Source organism: Pungitius pungitius, chromosome 18 (genome assembly GCF_949316345.1).
Source record: "Pungitius pungitius chromosome 18, fPunPun2.1, whole genome shotgun sequence".
Classification (NCBI taxonomy): Eukaryota; Metazoa; Chordata; class Actinopteri; order Perciformes; family Gasterosteidae; genus Pungitius; species Pungitius pungitius.
Genome location: NC_084917.1, coordinates 7,640,380 through 7,660,541, shown reverse-complemented (window position 1 = coordinate 7,660,541; position 20,162 = coordinate 7,640,380). Strand labels below are relative to the sequence as shown.

The window sequence follows — 20,162 nt, the reverse complement described above, 5'->3', positions numbered from 1 at the left end:
GGAGGTCTTCGGAATCAACTGTCCCTTGTGATTTAGAAGACATTAACAACATCAGTTTGACAGTAAACAGCAGGTGTCAGCTTTGTTTTTATTTGAGCTCAAAAATATGATATTTAGGTGCTCATTGGGCACAGAAGGTGAGTTCACATCGTGTTTCAGAAAGTGTCCACAAACTAGGAGCTGGGTGAAGAGGCTTTCCACTACAGATGTGCTTAAGCACTCTGAAAGCATGCATAGCTATATAATGCCATGGAAGATTATGTAGCATGTATCATTACCTGCAGGAGAACATTACATTGTGCTTTATTTAAACAACACCTTCTTTGCATCATCAATGTCATATTCCTAACATCTCAATAACAGGTATACAATCTCGCTTTAAGCTTATATACAAACACATAGTTTAAGTACCGCCCACAAGGTGAATGTTCAAGTAATGTGAAACAATAATTGTATACAATGATCATACATTAGGCAATTCTATTTCTAACATAGTCTCGCAATATACAGGCCGATAGCAGCCAGGCAATTACACATGTGGCTCTTGCTCTACAATAAGCTGAAAACTATATAGTAAGTTGATATTTGTTTTTGTATGTCAATTTACTACTAATGTACACACACATCAGAATAGATCTTCTTTTCTTAAATACTTTTCTGGTCCTTGACTGATGTGTAAAGATGAGATGTTTTATTTAACATAGTTATCATTTTGCTAATGGAATTCTGTCACCAAAACATACATTTTCTACTGAAAAAAGTATATTCTTCTCAAGTGACATTGTGTGCAATTTAATTATTGCTGACATATCCAAATAAAGCAATTTGTTGACACAGCGAAACACCTTCGCTGCTACTCACCAAGATGATAAGCCCTGATCGTTTGAATACAAATCGTTGAAATACTGCTAGATTTCTATAATCTATACAGAATCTGAGAGATTGCGATTTGGGATTTAATGCTTCATTACATAACTAAGAACAAAACTAGGGTTGAGCACCAAACTAACTTCTAAGAGTACATCAGAGACTTGTACTTCAGTGATCTCCTGTTCCATTGAGTGTGGGGACTTGAGGGACAAATTTAAAAGACAAATGGTCAAAAGAGATACAGCAGAGGTCAAGACATCCTCACTTTTAGTCCTTGGTGTGAGGAAAGCTCCAAAAAGATTTCCCATGATACAAGTCAATAATGTCCTCAGTTAGACCCTTCAAGCTTGCTTGATGTTCCAAACTCCAGTTGAGATTAGTGCTTTTCTCTGATTCCAGCAGTTATTTTCACACTAGTTTTTAATGCAAACAATTTCAAGGTCCTGTGGAGGCAGCAGTTGCCGGACCGGACAATTGCTCCTCCAAGATATACAGTTTGGGCAACAGTAAGAAAGAAAAATCAGAAATCTGGCGGTGGGGTTGAATAAATAAAGTTCTGCTGTCAAAAAGCCTACGAGCAGAAGGATGCGTCGTCCTGCTACAGTCCTTTCAAGCCGAGTGTCTCCCTCCGCTTTGAGGAGAACATTCCGTGCTTGTACCAGAACTGCCGCAGCACTCCTTACCCCCGAGTCATCCCTGTGCACACCCAATAGTAAATAGTTTTCTCTATGAAGCATATGTCAATAATTCGGTTACACACACACACACACTCACACTCAATGTACTCCCTTGAATCTGTCTTTTGGTGGTGCTGAATAAGCGTTCACACGGCGCACACGTAAAATGAGGCCATGCGTTCTGAATAGAGCTGGAGCAGAGCAGAAGAGAGTAGATCATTATGGGGGAGCAAAAGCGTGTTTTATGTTACACACAAACACACAATCGTCACTATATGGCACAGAGTATCCTTACATTAGGAGTAATGTTTGAAATTGGGAGGTTGCTAGAAGATCTCGGGGCATTGGCTCCAGTCCTGTCTTTCTTTGGCCTCCCAGTAGCCGCCCCGGTAGACGTATGTACTTTCTCCCGTGGTGTCATCTGCCCTCTTTTCAAACCACAGTGGCCGGTAACACTCCAAGTCTTGCCCTGGTGACACAGAGGCATGTTTTCTTGAGACATGGCTCGAATGTATCCTATTTTCTTTTATATCACACCATTAGTTTGATTGTCTGGTTTGTAGAAAGCAGGCTCTTAAATTACTGGCCATGTAACAGAGTAAATGAGTGTATAACTATGGTGTTGTTTATTTTTTTTAAACTAAAAAACATTGGATACATAATAAATTCTACTTAAAGAGAAAGCTTACTCTCAGTTTGTGCAATCTGAAAGTTTCAAACATGTCTTTCTTTCCTTCTTATCAGTAACAAAACTTTAAGATGAGCCAAACTGCCCATACAGCATTCTGCACATTCAGGCGATGTAACGATAAGCACAAACATTTGTGAGTGAAGAGGGGAGGGGGGGGAGGGGTGGGTTCATTAACCCCTGCCCCCCCTCCCCCCCGTCCTTGTTCTCACCTTCCTCCAAGGCCTGACTAGCTTGCGCCTCCCTTTTCTTCCTCTCCAGCCTCTGACACTCCTCCAGACGCTGCTTGTGGGTGTTCGCCTCGTCCCACACGCCCGCCTCCATCAGCCGCTGGTCGGGCCGCAGGCGGCTGTCGGTGGGCGCGATGCCGTCCTCCTGCTCGTTGAGAGTCAGAGCCAAGGAGGAGAAATAGTGCATGTTTTCTGCATTATCTCTGAAGGGGGGCAGAGAGGAGAGATCTTAAAAAAAAGAAAAAAGGGCAGTGTGTATTTCTTAGAGTATGAATGTGTTAGACGGCGTCCACGCACGGCAGAGGGTATTTCTTCCACAACAGTTTGGGCTGAAGAGTCTGATAAACTGTCTTTTGTTTGCCTTCGGAGCCTCCGCATCCTTGGCTGCTGTCCACTATCTTGGCGCTCTCCATCTTGTCATCCCAGGTCCCCGACAGAATGTAATGGGCTGTGCCGTCTCTGTCCTCGATCACTCCGGTCACCTAGAGACGCCGGAGTGGACGACACGCCGGAGCAGATCGGTTACACGGAGGCTGCGCCTGCTCTCAGCTCGGTACCACTTCCCTCTTCATTTTCAAATTCGAAATTGGGATGGCACGTAACAGAAGATGTGGTATGAACTATTAATTGAACTATTAATGTTCCTGCTTCTCAGTTAAACATGCTTCAGGAAGATATCTCTTAAAAGATTATACACTGAGGATACAAGGTTTTAATGAACATATTAAGAACCAATATCACGCTGACAGTGTAAAACTGTGTGAAATAAAATGAAATCTGAACGAAGCCGATATGCCATCTGAAATCTCTCTCTACAGAACAGACGTACTTTACGGGGGACGTCTCTGGAGAAGTAGCTGTAGGGGCAGAATTTGAGACGGCAGGTGTCCTTGGTAGTGTTGTTGACGATGTCAATATCCCCAGACTGCAAACAGCAAGAACAACGGATGTGACTTAAAGGCGTATTATCTACTCATTGAAGTGAATTAGTGTTATTGAATTTCTGCCCATTTGTCTTTCTGAACAGTAACTCCTCTGTGTCCTGAATGGAGGCCTCTAGATCCCACAGGACACGTTGTGGTTGGGACAGGAAAGCAGCACACCTGATCAATCCACAGTTTCCCCACGATAATGTTGTGCACCGTTGAAGTGACTTTGCTCCACACGTAGTGGTTTCCGCTCGAGTGGAACACCAGGTGAATGTTTCCTACAGCGAAAAAGTAGGAAGACACGCAAACAATAAAATCACAGTTTTACACAGTTCACTATTTATGTTCTCACAGATATGTTGTGTTCATTTACAATTCAAATGGACGGGGCAATTTCTACGTACCGCATAAATTTATCTGACACTCACCTAATGGCACGACAGAGATATATTTTCCTCTAAACTTGCTGTCGATAGTGATGTGCTGCCACAGGGTCCAACCTCGCTGTGAGGTCACATGGTGGGCCGCAGCTGGTGGGTGGTGACTGACCTGGCGGTGAATGGCATCAGCTGGTGTGAGCAGAGGCAATATGGACGTCCTTCGCCGCCGGGAGAGTAAAAATACCCCCGCGAGGCCAAACGGTGAAACTCACCTGCTCAGAGATGGAGCGATAGCCGTACTCCTCCAGCCGGTCCAGCTCGTAAGTCTCCCCCAGCAGCGGATTGAAGGGCTTGGCCGTGCGGTGGACCGTGGTGGAGTAGGAGGAGACGGAGAAGGCCGCCACCAGACACATTTGCTCCAGGGAGGAGTGACAGCGAGACGCCCGGTCCAGAAGCTCGCTGTACTCCAGATCCTCCGTCAGGCGCTGCAGCATCGACAGCGGCTCGTTGAAGTTCACCTGGAAGAAAAAGGGTCCTCGTAAGTCACTCCAGTTCAAAACACTATCACTATGTGCTGTGTGCTTTTTTTGTTGTTTTTGTTTACCGGCATGGGTATCTTGGACAGGTCTTTGCCAATGCAGTTCTTCATGATGCTCCACAGGTTCAGAGAGTAATTCGGCTTGTCGGGAATACGGCTGCGCCGTGTTCTCCGTAGCTGCATGTGGTTTGTGCCCGAGGTGTCCTGAAAAAGAAAATGCAACAACATTTTTAACAAGACCTTTTGATACAAGTGCCCTTGTGTTATGTATAGAAACAACTTATCGTGCTCGGGGACCTACATTCTCATTGTGAGTCCAGTCATTGGACATTCCTGCGCTCGTCATACTCTGATTACTCCCCGAGCGCCTGAGAGAAAGCGGCATCATTTAAATACAGTTCACAGGAACGGTCCACTGGTTTGTAAAGAGAGGAGGACGTCTCACTTGTGCTGTATGGCGCCGCTAGCAGTCACAGTTATGAATGCAGGAGAGTCCTCCATCGCATCAAAGAACTCTGCCTCGTCATTCTCATCACTCGCATCCCCCTCCTGAGACCGCTCCACTTCTACGGCAGCCAGCACAGGACATTTAGCGGAATGTTTTAAATATATACATACTACTGCTTTACAAATAAAAGACAACATTATAACTACATTATAACAATAAAAAAATCGAAGGAAGTTGATGATCATTCCCTAATTCTTTGCAAAGAATCCAAGAGCATTTATTTAACCAATTTATATATCGGTTCATTAACATAAATAATACATATATCAGTCACCACAAAATCACTTGTGTATCGATCATGTAACCGTGATTAACAGTAAATGCAAATTCATTACAGCTATGTTATTGTTTTAGTTATTTAATTTAGGAACGTTAAATCATGAATAATGATCACAACGAAATAACAAAGAGTGAGAAACAATTGTTACAAGACAAACCTCAACCACCCTAAGGGGAAAACATTAAATAAAAGATGTGCTTAAATGATCACAAATGACAATCTGAATAAAAAACAAGCAGTCTTTTCACTATCCTCAGAAATTAAACATTTGGTTGTTGTTTTTTTTACCTTTGTATATATAAAGACACAACAAATCGATATATTATAGGTCTGACTTACATGGATCACACATGCATCGCTACTGCTGGCCAGAAGAGGGCCGTACTGCTGTTGCGTGAGACCACTCTGCCTCTCGCACTGAAGCGGGTGAATCGGCTCACCTGTGTATGAAGTGGGGTTCTCCCTCCACGCTCGCTCTAAGTTGTTGTGCTGTTTGGCCAACTGCTCGATGGTCTCCTCCAGATGGTGACGCTGCTCCCTCTCATACTGCAGGGTCTTTTGCCACCTTCGGCCGTGAGATTCTGCTACATCGAGAAAGTCACGACAAGCCTGAAGTGTGAACACAACGCACATCTCAATAAGCGGGCAGAGCCCCCGAGCCGCGTCCCCTTCGTTAACAGGGACGACCGATCGGATCCCTGCAGCGCACTCACATTGATCATAGCATTGGAGGTGATTCGGAAGAGGGTGGCTCGCTCATTAACAGCTTTCACTCGGTCTGTGCCGTCGGCGGATCCGCGCAGTTCCTCGAGTTCGCTGAGGGAGCGCTGGAGGGCGGCGCCGTGCTTTCCTATCAGCTCATTGCAGGTGCTCAGGTCGTCTAGCTTGCTGGCCAGAGTCTTGAGCACCCCTTGGGTCAGGGCTCGGTCCTCCTGAGGTATGGGCCCTTCATCTCCCGAGTCGTCTTTACAGAGGCAAAAAAAAAAGTCAGACGGATAAACAATGTCATACTTTCTTAGCAAAGATGGCGGGAATCAGTAGATGTTATGTGTCTAATGAAAAGCTTGGGTGTTTATGGTGGAATATTTGTAGAGTAGAAACAGCACATCAGACATTGGAAAACACATCTATTTTAATACTTAATGATTGTGGGGAGCGGATGGAGGGAGATAACAACACTTCCCACCCCGATGTCCCCCACACCTCTCCCTCTACAAGATGGGAATGCTGTGAATGAACACCGTTGCCCTGGAAACATAAGCCCCTGCAATCAGGAGGCTTGGCTATTTTTAGAAGAAACGGGAGAAAAAACGATGACGCACTTCCCCTTCCCTTCTCTCTCCCTCTCCCTCCCTATATGTATGTCTCCCTCCCTCTATTTATCTCACTCTCTACCTCTCTTTGGCATGAGCTGAGCCATCAGTCTCAGGGATGTTAGACAAATATGAACATTACGCGTAAACAAACCTATCTATCAATCTCCTTGGTAGACATGGTTATGGATAAATCCCTTTTGAGTACTTTAAGGTACTCAGGATTTTAAAAAGACCTTTGAAGACATGCTGCGGCTGTGAATAGTGCTTGCAATAATTGACCCGAGAAAGAGGAGGTGGGATAAAGAGAGACAGCTGTGTACTATTATGAATCTGGGCCAGCGACTGCAGAGACATGATTACCAAAAGCAGGAGACAAATTACTACTAGTCTGTTCAATCAGAGGGTGAAAAAAAATCCTTCAGGCGTCTGTAATGGTTTCACGACCCATTTGAGGGAGGAATGTGGAGGTGCAGGTCTTCTTACAGCCATGAAACCCATGCATGGAATCATACCATGAGGCTGAGGCTTACTGGTCTGCTCTGAGTACTAATGTGTTATCTTTCATGCAGGACACCGAGACAAATAGGTGATTCATCGCTAAATCATGACATCACACCCACAGGTGATAGATTGAGCTACAATATGGACACAGTGTAGGAAGAGGGAATGTGTGTTCATAATCAGAGGAAGTACAGGAAGCCTCTGAAATATAGATGAAGCCATCAAAGCCTGACTGTAACATGCTGAAAGCTTGCTGTATAACAACCTGAGTGACACTATTTCCCCCTTGAGGGCGTATGTTTGGATTCACACTTTCACCCTGGAGTTAATGGTGGTCCCAGAAGTTTGAATTGTATATCACAACATACAATTTTACGTATAAATACTGTGCTCATGGTGATGTTGTTTTACAAGTGAGGCGCTAAATAACTTCTGTAATAGCCTTTTAATTGCTGCTCTTCAAACCCATTCTAGCCAATTCATTTGCACAGCTCTTATTGCCACTCATAAACAAAGGCTTATGCACTAATAGTCTGTAATCACACTATTACACACCAAAACACAGAAGGGTCTTTGTGTGTGCTTACACACGCATCAAAACACATTGGTTATTCTGCCTAGAAATATGTGAACCAGTCATAAAGCAAAACCCATGTTTGTTGACTGAGTGGTATGTTGGAATAGTAGGATATCGGCACACATGGCCGTTCTCAGATAATTAATAAATGATGAAAACAAATAGTTCATAGTAACATCGGAAGAGCCCAGAAAGTTATACTGTGAAAAAATATTAGTAGTGTTTTTGGCTGTAATCACTCACCAATGAGACCGAGTCCTTTGTTAAACAAGATACAGCGTTAACACCTGATATATCAGTCAGTTATGATCTCCACATGCTAACGTGGCCAGACAAACAGAAGACATCACCTACTGTTGCTTACATTGTTACTAGCAGGGTACATAAAGACACACCCCTCTCCTGAGAAAAATCACACATTCAGTGCTCTGTTGTTCTGCAGTGACATTGAAAATGACGCTGCCATTTTGTAAACTTTAAGGCGAATCTGTCCTGAGAGAAATCCAATCTGCTTATTTACACACTAACAAAATACAGCCAAACTTATTGAACTCCATAAACGCTCACTGTATCAGTTACAAACCACACATGCACGCACGTAGCTTCTATACCAAATAGTATTCTGCCTCCCACTAGAATAATTAAAAGGTTACTTACAAGGTGACTCTCATTGAAAATGCTACACTCCCCTTCCCTCCTCTCCCTATTGTCCACAGCACATGGTGAAAAATATTTTCAATGAAAATCCTCACACCCTCTATTTTTTCCCCCTCCTGCTAGCAGAAGAGGAGGAGGAGCTTAAAGGAAGGTCATTTCATTGAGCTCTTGCTGTCGTCATACTGAAGGAGACAGAGAAGGGGAGAAGAGTCGGGTGGGAGGGAGATGGTGGCTGCATGGCACAAGAGGGGAATAAATCCACTGCACATCCTCTTCTTTTTAACAAATAACAGCTAGACAGCAGCAGGACGCTGTCAATAATATACAGATATGTGATATCATGTTGTGTAATAGTGTCCGGAGGTAAACAGTGAATGTCGCAAGGTAACGTAATAATGAAATGATGTGATTAAATGTAGATGAATACCAGACTTTATGTAAGAAGGTTGGAACCAGCAGACTGTGAACACATAGAACAACATCGCCCCCTTGTGGCCTGTTGTTTAATAACAAATAAATAAAATGTGCATTTAGGTCGTGTTTTGTGAGTCTGCGTAAAGGTTATAGCTTAATTGGTTTGTCTAACTTAGACTTTCACTGCTGAACCATGTTGTTTAGTACAAATACATAAGTGGGATATTCTGAAAAGTTCCTTCTTTAAAGAAATGACAAACATCTGAACAGTACTGTGTGTGAACATTTACCACATATTAGTTAGAACTAGACACCGGTTAACAAGTAAATCAAACCGATGGGTCATACAACACAGAAAATAAGGTATCCATCTAACCTGAGTGGTGCATCAGCAGAGTGGAATTGGCCCGGGCTTGCTGCAGGGCAGAGACCCATCGCTGACACTCTCCCTCAGAGGTGGCCTTCAGGTGGTAGCTTCGGCCTCCGCTGGTTAACACCAGGTGACAGGTGTCCCCTACCTCGATGTGTGCCGTTGCCAAGGGAATGGTGCCCCGGCAGGTGTGAGCCATCTCCGCCTGAGTCCTGAAGGAGGCCAACGAAACAGTTGGAGAATAGATGAGCAAAATGGGACCAGTACCAATTTAGATTATTAATTTAGTTTACTGTTTTACTGGAATAGGCGAGCATCACAATAAGTCTGTCAAACATAAAGCGTGGCCTTAGAATGAACAGAGTTGCTTAACTCAATGATCTTTCGTCTTATGTGATTATGCCTCATTTATAAACATTCCATTTATTATCATAGTGAAAGCTCTTACAAGGTGTATTAGAATTTGGTTATGGTTTAAATACAAAACAGACAATGCAAAGCATTTTGGTTGAAAAAAAAAAGTAATACACAGCGCCTAGGGTTTTTAGGATAGTAAAATAGAATAGCGTACTGAATATAAAATGTAGTTTAGGAACTTACACTTAATGAATATTTATTAATTAACTATAATAAGTATTTTTGAATGGATGCCAATTTTAAATTTATCTAAAAAAAAATCTCACGTACCTCAATTTGAGAACCACTGGATTATAAGTATGTGGTTTGTTTCTGTGTCGTTTGACTTGTGCTAACAAATAAAACTGAAGTTCAACTAACATTAGCAAACGAACTATTAATATAATCATTATGAATTATTATTCACCACTCATGAATCGACATTTTTCATTTCATGGCTAAAATATGTCTAGTTGCATAGCTGGCCTCATACAAGGCGATTTCTCCTTAAAAAGTTTTACTTCCCAATTTCAAAACCCCAGTTGCAAATAATACATTTATTGTTTGCTCTAAACTTCTGTGTAAATATTTAACGAATAAATACAACAGGGGCGCCCAGTGCGGGATGGAGCTGCAGGGGAGCCGCGTTACCTGTAGTAGGACAGCAGGCCGTTACTGAGGACGAACCAGCGCCGCTGGTAACCCTTCAGGTAGTTGGTCCATTTATAGAGCCAGCCTTTGTAGTTACCGGTGTTCAAACACGGCAGCTGGAGCCCCGGTAGAGTCGGGGAGGGCAAATTCCTCACCAGCTCGTTCATTTGCTCCTCTCGGGTCCGGTTCCGTTACCCCCCTCTTCCTCCTCCTCCTCTTGCAGGAATGGATGGAGTCGGGGCCGCCTGTCAACAGCTGGGTGGTGAGCTAAGCTAACGCTGCAGCTAGCTTGTAGCTGTGCGGTTAGCCAAGCTAAAGTTGCCGCTAGCTTGTAGCTGTGCGGTTAGCTAAGCTAAAGCTGCAGCTAGCTTATAGCTGTGTAGTTAGCTAAGCTAAAGCTGCTAGCTTGTAGCTGTCCGGTTAACTGACGTTAGCTAAGCTAGCTTGCAGCTGTTTGGGGAAGCTATGTCAGGGTCGCCCGCTCTTCCCTGAGGTGGTTTTAAGAATATCTACGTGGTTTTAAATAACAACCACATTATTATACATGATACTCTATAACGGACGAGCCTGTAGCACTGAATGCGTGTGATAGTAAAGCCTGTAACGTTTGATGTGTGAGAGAGAGATCATGACGACGTCTTTATCACTGGATTGTAGCATATGGGTGCAGGTTTTTCTGTGTGTCTGTGTGTGTGTGTGCGTGCTCGTGTTTGTATGCGCGAGCCTGTATGTGTGTGAGCAGCAGAGAGTTGGAGGATCCTTCGGATATAAGTTTAATATTCACGTCCGGAATAGAACGTTTATAATGCATTTTTTAAAATGAATTTATTAAAAACTCAACATTTAAGATGTTTTAATATTTATGTTTAAAAACTAAGCCACTGAGAGATTACATTTTTCCGATTGGATCAGCTTGAAAAGTCTTACATCTTATTAAAAAGATTTAATAGACTTGATATCTTTTTTTTAAGACAGTGATTCAGTGATGATAGCCAGATATTTGTAGATTCAACACAAATATTTGTAACTAAGGTCTAGTTTTAGAGTGAAACAAAAATCAAACACATAATACAGTATGCTGCATCTCCGGAAGTCACTGGCACATATATTCAATTTAAAACAACTTATATTTAGTTTTGTGTTAGTTAAGACTTGAATTAGCACATTATTTTGAGTTAATTTTAAGATACCTCCCAGAACTCTGAAATTTGGGGAATTCACATTTTGACAGACTGACAAACAGTCAGTTATGATTGGGGAGTTAAAACAAAATCATTGCACAGAACACAAATGCCATACTTTCTTGCATTTATTGAACACATCAAAAAGGTAAAATATTCAACTCCAATACTAACAATAATTTAAATCAATTTTATCATTAACAAATGCAACAAGTAGTATCATCAAAGAAATATTTTTTCTGGAGTATTTTTTTTTTTAATTGATTACAGGGGAGATTACGATGAATAAAATGCTATAATAATGAAATAAGCAGCTAATAAACAGCTAAGAGTTGAAGATTATTTTCATTTGGCATCATCACAGTCAAGAGTGGAAACTTTCATTATACAATCATTTTACAAAGTGCTTTGTGACTAAATGCCTCACAAAAAAGGTTGAAATGTTTGTTATTATTTTGGGGATATTGATGCATACAGGTTTTCAATCATCTTGTGTAGGAAGATTGTAAAAGACCCAAAGGCATCCCTGTATCGTCATCAGAAATAAATCTCTATGGCACTACATCAGGATGCTTCATATGATCTTTAATAGGAGTTGGACCTTTACATTGCACTGTATAACCCAGTATTTTAAATACCTTGTTGTAAATAATACAAATCCAGTTTACACAGCACAATGCAAATAAAACTCACCCAACTGGTATGGGACATCCCACTTAACATTTAAAGTATTAACAGGTGAAGTAATGTTGAATCTCTGTTAATACACAGGTTTGCTGGGTACAGAAGTAAGGCATCAGCACAGGGGCTAACATTTCAAAAATCGTCATGGTGAAAAAGGTTGCTACAAGAGGGCGTTTCAGTCCATTGTCTTCGAAGGTTTGTTGTCGTCATCACAGTGTGAATTGTTCCGCTTCCAGGACCCTTCCCAATTTTAAAGTCTGCTTCCACTCGTATGCAATAGCTTAGAGTCCATATTGTTTTAAAGCAAGCCATCTTGTTCAAAAACGGAGGGCAGGAGGGAAAAATCAAAGGGTACAAACTTAACACCGGTCCCGTGGTAGAATTTGTTCTGAAACTCCACCCTGAAAATCAAGTGAAAGGTTCTTTAACAAATGATGAGGACAGTAAATGCAAACAAGAAAGTGATTAAAGCTGAAAAATCAACCTTTTAACTCTGAAGCTTAGAACACTGCATCGCTGAACTTAATTAGTGCATTGCAGAGTCGGAAAGATCATTTTTAATCCATACAATATTAGGATTAAAGCAGAAAGGACAAGGGAATAGATCTTTTGGATGATCAAACAATTGTTTGAGTGACGCTCCAAAGCAGCAATGCTTTAAATGTTCCGCTCAAAAACTGTCAAAGGTGATTCTCTTCCGTTTCGTGGACAAAATAATTTATCACTACCACACTCCTGAACTAAAGAATGATTTGAGCTTTCAGATGCGCCGGTACGGACGGACTCACCAGTGAAGTCGCAGAGCGTGGAGGAACGCCGACAAGCCCTCCATGACGAGCAGGATGGACACGGTGAGCACGGCGAAGAGGCCGAACACGGGGACCAAAAACACCACCCCGACTCTCGTGGTGATCCTCAGACCCAGGCGCATCACCATGCCCCACAGCACCTCTGACAGCTCTGAGAGCAACACAAACCGCAGGAACGCACAAAAAAATGAATGCGTGTCCAAGGAGGAGGAGAAATGCGAAGCAGTCGTCGCGGCCGCACTTACGGGCGTGAGCCAAGCTGAGAGCCCAGAGGCGCAGGTATGACGCCGTGTTGGAGATGCAGCCCAGGCAGTACTCTATGGTGTGAATGGTCTGGTACAGGAGCACATCCGCAAAGTCAAACTGCAAAAGGGGCACAAAAAGACATCGGATGTTACCCCTTATAGAAAGTGATGAACATGAAGTCCACACAATGGGTCTCCCCTCTATTAATACAGTAAAATCATTTTCTGAGCCCTACTTTATCCCAAATTTACCTTACATGTCATCTACTTATTTACAAACTCAACACGGATTGGAGCTTTTAACTGAAAGTTGTTGTAAAACCAGTGACATGACACGTGAGGTTAAAATCAGCACACGATACAATGGCCACAACCATTACTCGGTAAACGCAGCCATGCAAAGGAGTAAACGTCTGTACATTCCAATGTGGAAATGCTACGCATCTCACAAACGCTGCATCATTCGCCTCGATACGATTCAAAAGACAATTTCAGTCACGTGGCAAACTCTAGACATGAGTCACAGACAGACGGGTGTTTAATGTCAGGTCATCGAGCTCGAGATGCAACTTGAGCTCCTCGTGGATCCCTGACCTCTTTGGGGAGAGCTTCTCTGCTGGGCCTTTCACCCAGTGCTTCCTCTTCGTCTTCATCATCTTCATAGGCCGCTGCCGCAGAGCCGTCATCCTCACTCACACGCCTCACTCTCTCATAACCCTGAGGTGAGTCAACAGCGGTGATTTTATTGCCGAAAAGAACATATTAAATATATTAATATAATAATATGTGTGATCTCACATACCCTGCGTCGGCGCAGGCCTTTGCCTCCACGGTACAGCCAATACAGGTACAGAGGTTTTCCTAACAGCAGCACAGGAACTGACAGCATTGCTATCACAATTAATAAAATTTGCAGCCCAATCTGTGGAATTGAGCAGAAAAATGCATTAACGAGGTTAAAATAAAACACACACACACACACACACACCGAGAGCTAATGAGGTTTCAGGTGACGTCGTCAAACACATACTTGTCCCGGGTAGAGAGGAGCGATGTCCTTCCCCTGCATGACAAACATGTTAATGAAGTGGATTAGGATGCTGGGAGCCGCGCTGGAGTCCCGTACACCAAATGCCAACCACTTATAGAGAACCATGAAGACCAGGTAGCCAAAGAGGCAGAGCAGGAAGAGCAGCTCAGGGAGGAACAGCAGATAGACATTACATTTCTGTCGGAAGTGCCTGAAGGGAGAGAACAAAGTATGAGTATGTATGTAGTAGGAGAGAAATAGAGTGATGAGAGTGGGGCTTTAATGGTCGGGCCCCTGAGGATTTATCAAAACAACAAACGGTGTCCCTTCCTGCTCGCCTTCTCTATGGATGCCTTTCTACTTTGCCTTAATTTACTTTAACTTTTACCTTAACTATTCACTACTATTATGAACTTCCTTTGCACACATATCCAGTATATAGATGCACACGCACTTTGGACATATGGAATTCCATTGTCTACATATGTAAAAGGGATGTCAGGTGAGCCACTCACAAGTGATTGAAGACACTCAGCACCACTCCAAAGCTCATGTGGATCACCCCGATAATAACTGACATCTTCATCTTGTAGGAGTTGAGGAAGGACAGCCGGTTCACCGCCATGTTCCATATCTGATATTAAAAAGCATCTTAAATGAAAAGTGACCAGAAAGCGAGTCAATTACACTTTGGCGGTAACATCCGAGTGCGATCACTCACAGGATCGATGCCGAAGGGGTACGGCCCGGTGAAAACCCCGCTGACGTTGGGGTCCAACGTGAGCAAAGCATTTGTTTGGAGGGTTTTATTCCTATGTTTAAAAAAAAAAAAAGGGAAAAACTGCTTAAAACATGTAGGGACAGAGGCAAATAAAATGTTTATGAGTGTGTGTGTGTGTGTATTTCACTGCTCACTCACGTCCACTGCTGATTTGTGAACATGGCCTTGACGCTCCACCCAGAGCCGAATATATTAAGAGACTTGGAGAAGCAGTCATTGTAAATCAGCCCGGTGTAGATAGAAAAAAGCCCCATCATCAGGATGATGTATCGACCGTTGAAGAACGTCACCCATATCTGAGATCAACAGAGACGCGAGCGTTAGCACGAACTAGTTCACCATCTCCAGTCTCCGCCGTTAAGCATGAGAGGAATAACTCATCCCGACCTCGTTATCCGACCGCTTCCTCTTGTGGGTTTTTTCCGTCAGCACCATCCACAAAGCGAAGAGACTCATGACCAACCCGTGGCCGAGGTCCCCGAACATCACAGCGAACAGGAAGGGGAACGTGATGATGGTGTAGGGAGCTGCCAACGAAAGACAACAGCTCGCGACGCGATCTACTCCGACCTCCACCGGAGGCCACAAAAAGGCACTTTTTAGTTCATCCTGCGTGTGAACACGGAGGGGGAGCGCTTACCTGGGCTTATCTCGCGGTAATCCCCCACCCCATACGCCTCCACAATGCTCTGAAAGCCCGACGTGAACTTGTTGGTTCTCAACATGGTGGGCGGAGTGTCGGTGCTCGGGATGCGGTTCACAAAGGACGGCACGGTGGCGTCTCCTTTTCTCTGTGGAAAAAGAAATGAGGACAAAGCATGGAAAGGACCATTCTGATGATGAGTAACTGGCGTGATACAGTAACGGAAACATTGGCGATGTCCGGAGCTCCCTTTGCTCACTCGTGTCAAACATTCACAGGTTTTAGTGATTCTTCACCAGGATGTTTTGCTCTGGCACATCAAATACGTGTCACTATTTTGGATTGGCTTCAAGACGGAATATTGATTCCATGTGAAAAAAAATCAAAGAAAAACCGCACTAATACATCTTTTTCCTCACCGAGCCCTCTTCCAGGGCCCCGCGCAGGTTTGCCAGGTCGCTGACGGGACACCACACCTCGGCAATCAGACACTTGTTGGTGACGTCGAAGCTGCAGAGGTTCAGGGTGTGGTAGATTGCCTTCATCTTTTTCACCTTCACAACCCAGGTGTAGGCCGACTCCGAGGCCTTCTGCAGAACCTGCCTCAGGTACTCCTCGGTGCGGTGCAGCACCTGCAGGGACGCGGCGGTTACTACAAACTCAGCGAGGGTTGAGGGGGGGGGTGGGCAGACGTGAATGTCTGTCTTTGCCAGGCTCACGTTGTTAAGGTCTTGGATGCGAGTCTTTAGGCTGTCCAACACGTCCGCCCGCTCCTCGTCGTTCTCGGGGTGCGGGTACAGGTGGCAGTGGTAGCTGGGGACAACAGAAACGGACCCTTCTGTCAAAGAATGCAGCAGGGATTTAAAACTCAGGCGGTCATGTGATGGCGGTATTCTTACCAGTCGCAGATTTTTTGCACTTTCTGTCCGATCTGGTCTCCCCAGAAAGAGATTAGAAACACGACGCTTTTGCTGATCTCCCCCTGAAACGTCACAGATCAGGTTTTCACTTCACAAAAAAGTCCTAAAGGAAAGGACTTCTTTTTGCTGGTACACAGGATGTATCACCTACGTTGTCATTTCATTGACATGCCAGCTAAATCCTGGTCCTGCACTTTTAGGTTAAAGCCCTTGAAAAGATTCAAACTATGTCCTTGTAACTTTCATTATATAACTGTATAAAGTTTGATTCTTTCACTGTAGCTCACAAACAGCTAGAACAGCTCGTCTTTTTTCCCCATTTTAGCCTCAACTGCAACTAGCTACTATAGCTGCATTAAATGGAGAAATTGGTATCTGACATTTTAATTAGCAACAGTTGGCTAATAATATCTATTTATATCTCTACGTATTCAATTGCTCTTTTGTAATGAGATTAGAGTAGGATTGGGGAGGGTCGGGCCTTCACACACTCTTCAAACATCACCCAGATATGAATGCAGAGTCATTTCTAGCTTATGTTGCTTTACACAAGCAACATTAGCACAAAAAGCCACCACCCCCTCACCTATTGTACCATTTGATTCTAATGCTTCATCACTGATGCACAGAAATACGTGACTTCACCCTTTCGTCTTGAATTTAACTCACAGTGTCGAGATCGGCGAGGCTGTCGTCCACTTCTGCGTAGCTGAGGATGGTGTAGCCTTTGCACACTCTCCACAGCATGCGCTCGAAGGCCTCCACCTTGACCCGCTGGATGAGACCAGACACAAACCTACAGCCCGAGCGGATCAGATCAGGTCAAAGGTTCATTCTTCATGCTTAGAACACAACAGGAAGTTGTGCCGCGTGGGTGTAAATGACACGCGGTGCGCCTCACCCCAGCTTGGCTCCGAGTCTTTGCATACCGGTGCATCCAGTCACCGTGTCCGTCTCCACCGCGGGGAACTCTTCGTACTGGGGACCCAGAGCCTCGTGCTGATTACAAAAGGGAACACGTTTCATTCAGGCTTACATCGGCCGCTCATCATGCAAATAATCCTTTGGTGTTTGCGCATTACATTAAGTGCCGTCTATTCATATCGACCCCGGCCTTGCTCTCAGCCGTGTGCCTATTTTACCACAGCAGCCCCGGGGTGACTCGCAGGCAGGCTGGTAACCACGGCATCGGGGGCCGCGTCTTTAATTAAAGTCGGCTCCAGTTTCACCTCGGGCCGCGCCGGGAAACCGAACACATTGCCGAGGAGAAAAACAAGGCCTGGCTGGTGAGGCGACGGGAGCATAAGCGGCGTAAGTGAGAGACGTTTTGGAAAGCGCACTCACTCTGGAGCGGCTGTGTACGAAGGTCCTTGTGATCTTCAGCATGTGTGTGTACTCGGTGAGCTCCAGGAGGTTCCTCTGCAGCTTGTCTTTGTTTCGGGTCACCTCGCTGAGCTCCATCTCCAGCCTTTGAAGCTGCTCCTGCACGTCGGGCACACATTGAACACCAGCTTAAGTGGACTTCTTCAGTCAACTAAAGAGATTATAGATCATCCCTGTGAGGATTGCTGGATGGAAGAACCATCACTGACAAAATCAAGTCATTTAGGTTCATCCGAAATTTGCAATTATTTACCAATTTGTTGGAGGCTAACAGATGTTTAATATTCGGACCCATGATCGCTAAGCCCTCTGAAGCAAATTTGTGATATATGATTTTGGGCGTGGTTGAAGAGTCACTCACCATGATCTCAAGGACTTGTCTGGGCGGAGGAGCAAGCGGGCTCTCGTCCTCCTCTGGAACGGCTATATGAATCTTTTGAATCTCCCTTAGCAGGTAGCCTGTCCACATAACAAGATGCTGACAGTTTATCTCGGAATTATAACTGGAGTGTAAGACAAGCTGTCAATTCTTACAAAGATACATCCCCCCCGCCCCCGCCCAGGTGCTCCCTTACCCAGCATCCTCTCCATCTCCTCACATCTCTTGATTTCGCTGACAAAGCGCCTCTGGAATGAGCTGACACTTGGATTGAGCTGAAACCAGAGGAAGCGTCACAGGTGAGGTGAGCTGAAAGCCACGGCAACATTCAACGTGGCACCTTCACCACGTTTTTAGACCAGATCTAAAATTACAGTCATATTTAATGTGGTTTATTCTACTTGAAATGCTGTAATAATACATGGAGTCATTTAATTCTAAGCCTCTGAACAGTTTAACAAACGAACATTGATATTTGTCTATTTATAGGAGGCTGATCCCCATTCCTCAAGCATGCATGCACCCACAATTAGAAAAATACAGATAAGCTTACTCAAATGATGAATACAAACACACGTCTCAACTGGTGAAACAATAGCTGTGCTACATTGCGCATCCCTGCTACTCACATCTCGAAACTCGACCAGCCCCAGCTCCCCGAGCTCACTGATGCAGTCATATTCAGAGCCGGACTGCAGAAACAATTGCGCCAAGCACATCTCCTCGCTCCGAAACACCATCTTTGTCTGCCAGACAGATCTCCTTCTCCACCTCAGAAACGGCCTGTGGCCCCGTGACGCGGAGGACTGGCTACGAGCGAATGTGGGACATGGCACAAAACGCTTTCACCGCGCCAACCAATCAACACCTCGAGGATCACTTGTCTATTGATTATTGATGAGGATTCTCAGGAGGGACATTTCTATTCATTCGGAGTCCGCTGCGTCCCCCACCCCCCCAAAAAAGAAAAGAAAAGCCGACTGATTTCTATGAGATAAACAATAGGAAAACAAAGACCGAAACGTTCCTAATGCAAACGTGACACCGAGTGACGCCAGAGAAAGGAGTCATTCTGTGGGCTCTTGGACACCTGACATCAAGGCGCAACCCCCCCCCCCCCGCACACCCACCGAGAGAAAAACGGAGCGACGACGCAACGCGGAGCCGCAAAGAAACGCGACCGGAATCTAGAAGATGAATCCTCCGGCCTCCGTGGAGACAAACGGCTCCAACGGTGGCATCGCACCTTATAAAAAGCCAGTCAGGAATAGACTGCGGCCTTTATTCTCGCTGCGTCGCACCGGCAACTGACAGGATTGCGTCTCTGGGTTGCCAGGTGTCGGTGCTGATCCCCCGATATAATCGTTGATTCTTGATTTATAAAATGAGAGCGGTTGAAAATGTTTGGTCCAGCCGTTGAAGAGGGGCATTACAAGTATTGAGGTAAATTGTCAGTGCGTGAGACGCACGGCTGTGACAGCAGGGGTTAGAGATAGTTTGCATAAAACAATGAAGTTGTTGATGTTTCTGTAATTCACAACGACGAAATGCTTTAAGGATGCAGGATTATGATAATGAAAACTTACGTGATATCTCCGCCGCGCATTTTTTTCGTATTACTCATTCAAGGCTCTCATTCGGTTATTTCCATCAAGTGAGGAAACATTCATTATTTATTCGCGTTTGTTTTTTTTTTAGATAAGACCTTTAACTTTCAGTTAAATCCTTTTGTCTCGTTTGAAATAGTTGTGTGGCAGGTTAACTTTTTATTAACGGGGTCTGCTCACAAAACTGGCAACCCGGGCATCTTCTAATTCTGTTCCATCATTGAAAGCGGACCGACCATCTGCTCCTCTTTGTGTCGATCCTCTGTTTAGGGTATTTCAGATTATTCAATAACGTTTTAAGAGGAAATCTTATTCCGCGACATAATCACTGCCTGTTTTAATATACCTGCTGATCACAGATACGGGCATCTTCTCGATAAGACTCTTAGTTGCATGCGTTAGGAGTAAAAACATATGGATCGTATGACTCAACAAATGTTACTTGTGGTTTAAAAAAGCTGGATGCTGTTCATTTAGTTTCATTAAGTGACAGATTTCACAGAAGCACGTCAAAGCCT

General features: G+C 44.3%; 2 protein-coding genes across 2 annotated transcripts; both read right to left on the bottom strand.

The window, feature by feature from the left end:
• Window positions 1-74: 74 nt before the first annotated feature.
• LOC119226512 (oxysterol-binding protein 2-like) lies at window positions 75-10,374 on the bottom strand. Its single transcript, XM_037484574.2, has 14 exons — window positions 9,983-10,374; window positions 8,942-9,147; window positions 5,814-6,064; window positions 5,541-5,709; window positions 4,758-4,878; window positions 4,614-4,680; window positions 4,379-4,516; window positions 4,047-4,292; window positions 3,823-3,943; window positions 3,569-3,672; window positions 3,295-3,390; window positions 2,763-2,947; window positions 2,448-2,668; window positions 75-2,016 (listed from the first exon to the last, which is right to left on the bottom strand). The coding sequence occupies exons 1-14, from the start codon at window positions 10,147-10,149 to the stop codon at window positions 1,874-1,876; spliced, it is 2,235 nt and encodes a 744-aa protein (XP_037340471.1). The 5' UTR covers window positions 10,150-10,374; the 3' UTR covers window positions 75-1,873.
• A 902-nt stretch (window positions 10,375-11,276) lies between these two features.
• On the bottom strand, window positions 11,277-19,663 carry atp6v0a2a (ATPase H+ transporting V0 subunit a2a). Its single transcript, XM_037484561.2, has 20 exons — window positions 18,667-19,663; window positions 18,234-18,312; window positions 18,020-18,117; window positions 17,620-17,757; window positions 17,177-17,274; window positions 16,945-17,071; window positions 16,255-16,337; window positions 16,075-16,168; window positions 15,775-15,987; window positions 15,353-15,503; window positions 15,100-15,239; window positions 14,851-15,008; window positions 14,653-14,743; window positions 14,447-14,565; window positions 13,932-14,142; window positions 13,704-13,823; window positions 13,496-13,618; window positions 12,902-13,019; window positions 12,636-12,807; window positions 11,277-12,248 (listed from the first exon to the last, which is right to left on the bottom strand). Exons 1-20 carry the CDS (start codon window positions 18,775-18,777, stop codon window positions 12,146-12,148), a joined length of 2,547 nt encoding a protein of 848 aa, XP_037340458.2. The 5' UTR covers window positions 18,778-19,663; the 3' UTR covers window positions 11,277-12,145.
• Between the last annotated feature and the right edge of the window lie 499 nt (window positions 19,664-20,162).

What these genes read in the sequence shown, in the direction of transcription:
- LOC119226512 (XM_037484574.2), bottom strand. Translation starts at nt 10,149, where the DNA reads ATGAACGAGCTGGTGAGGAATTTGCCCTCCCCGACTCTACCGGGGCTC. An exon ending in TCTGCTGATGCACCACTCAG is followed by an intron (nt 6,065 to 8,941) that starts GTTAGATGGATA and finishes GCCTCTGTAAAG; the next exon opens with ACGACTCGGGAGATGAAGGG. An exon ending in TATCTCTGTCGTGCCATTAG is followed by an intron (nt 3,673 to 3,822) that starts GTGAGTGTCAGA and finishes TTTTCGCTGTAG; the next exon opens with GAAACATTCACCTGGTGTTC.
- atp6v0a2a (XM_037484561.2), bottom strand. Translation starts at nt 18,777, where the DNA reads ATGGTGTTTCGGAGCGAGGAGATGTGCTTGGCGCAATTGTTTCTGCAG. An exon ending in TCGTACACAGCCGCTCCAGA is followed by an intron (nt 17,275 to 17,619) that starts GTGAGTGCGCTT and finishes TTTTGTAATCAG; the next exon opens with CACGAGGCTCTGGGTCCCCA. An exon ending in CTCCTCTCTACCCGGGACAA is followed by an intron (nt 13,824 to 13,931) that starts GTATGTGTTTGA and finishes TCAATTCCACAG; the next exon opens with ATTGGGCTGCAAATTTTATT.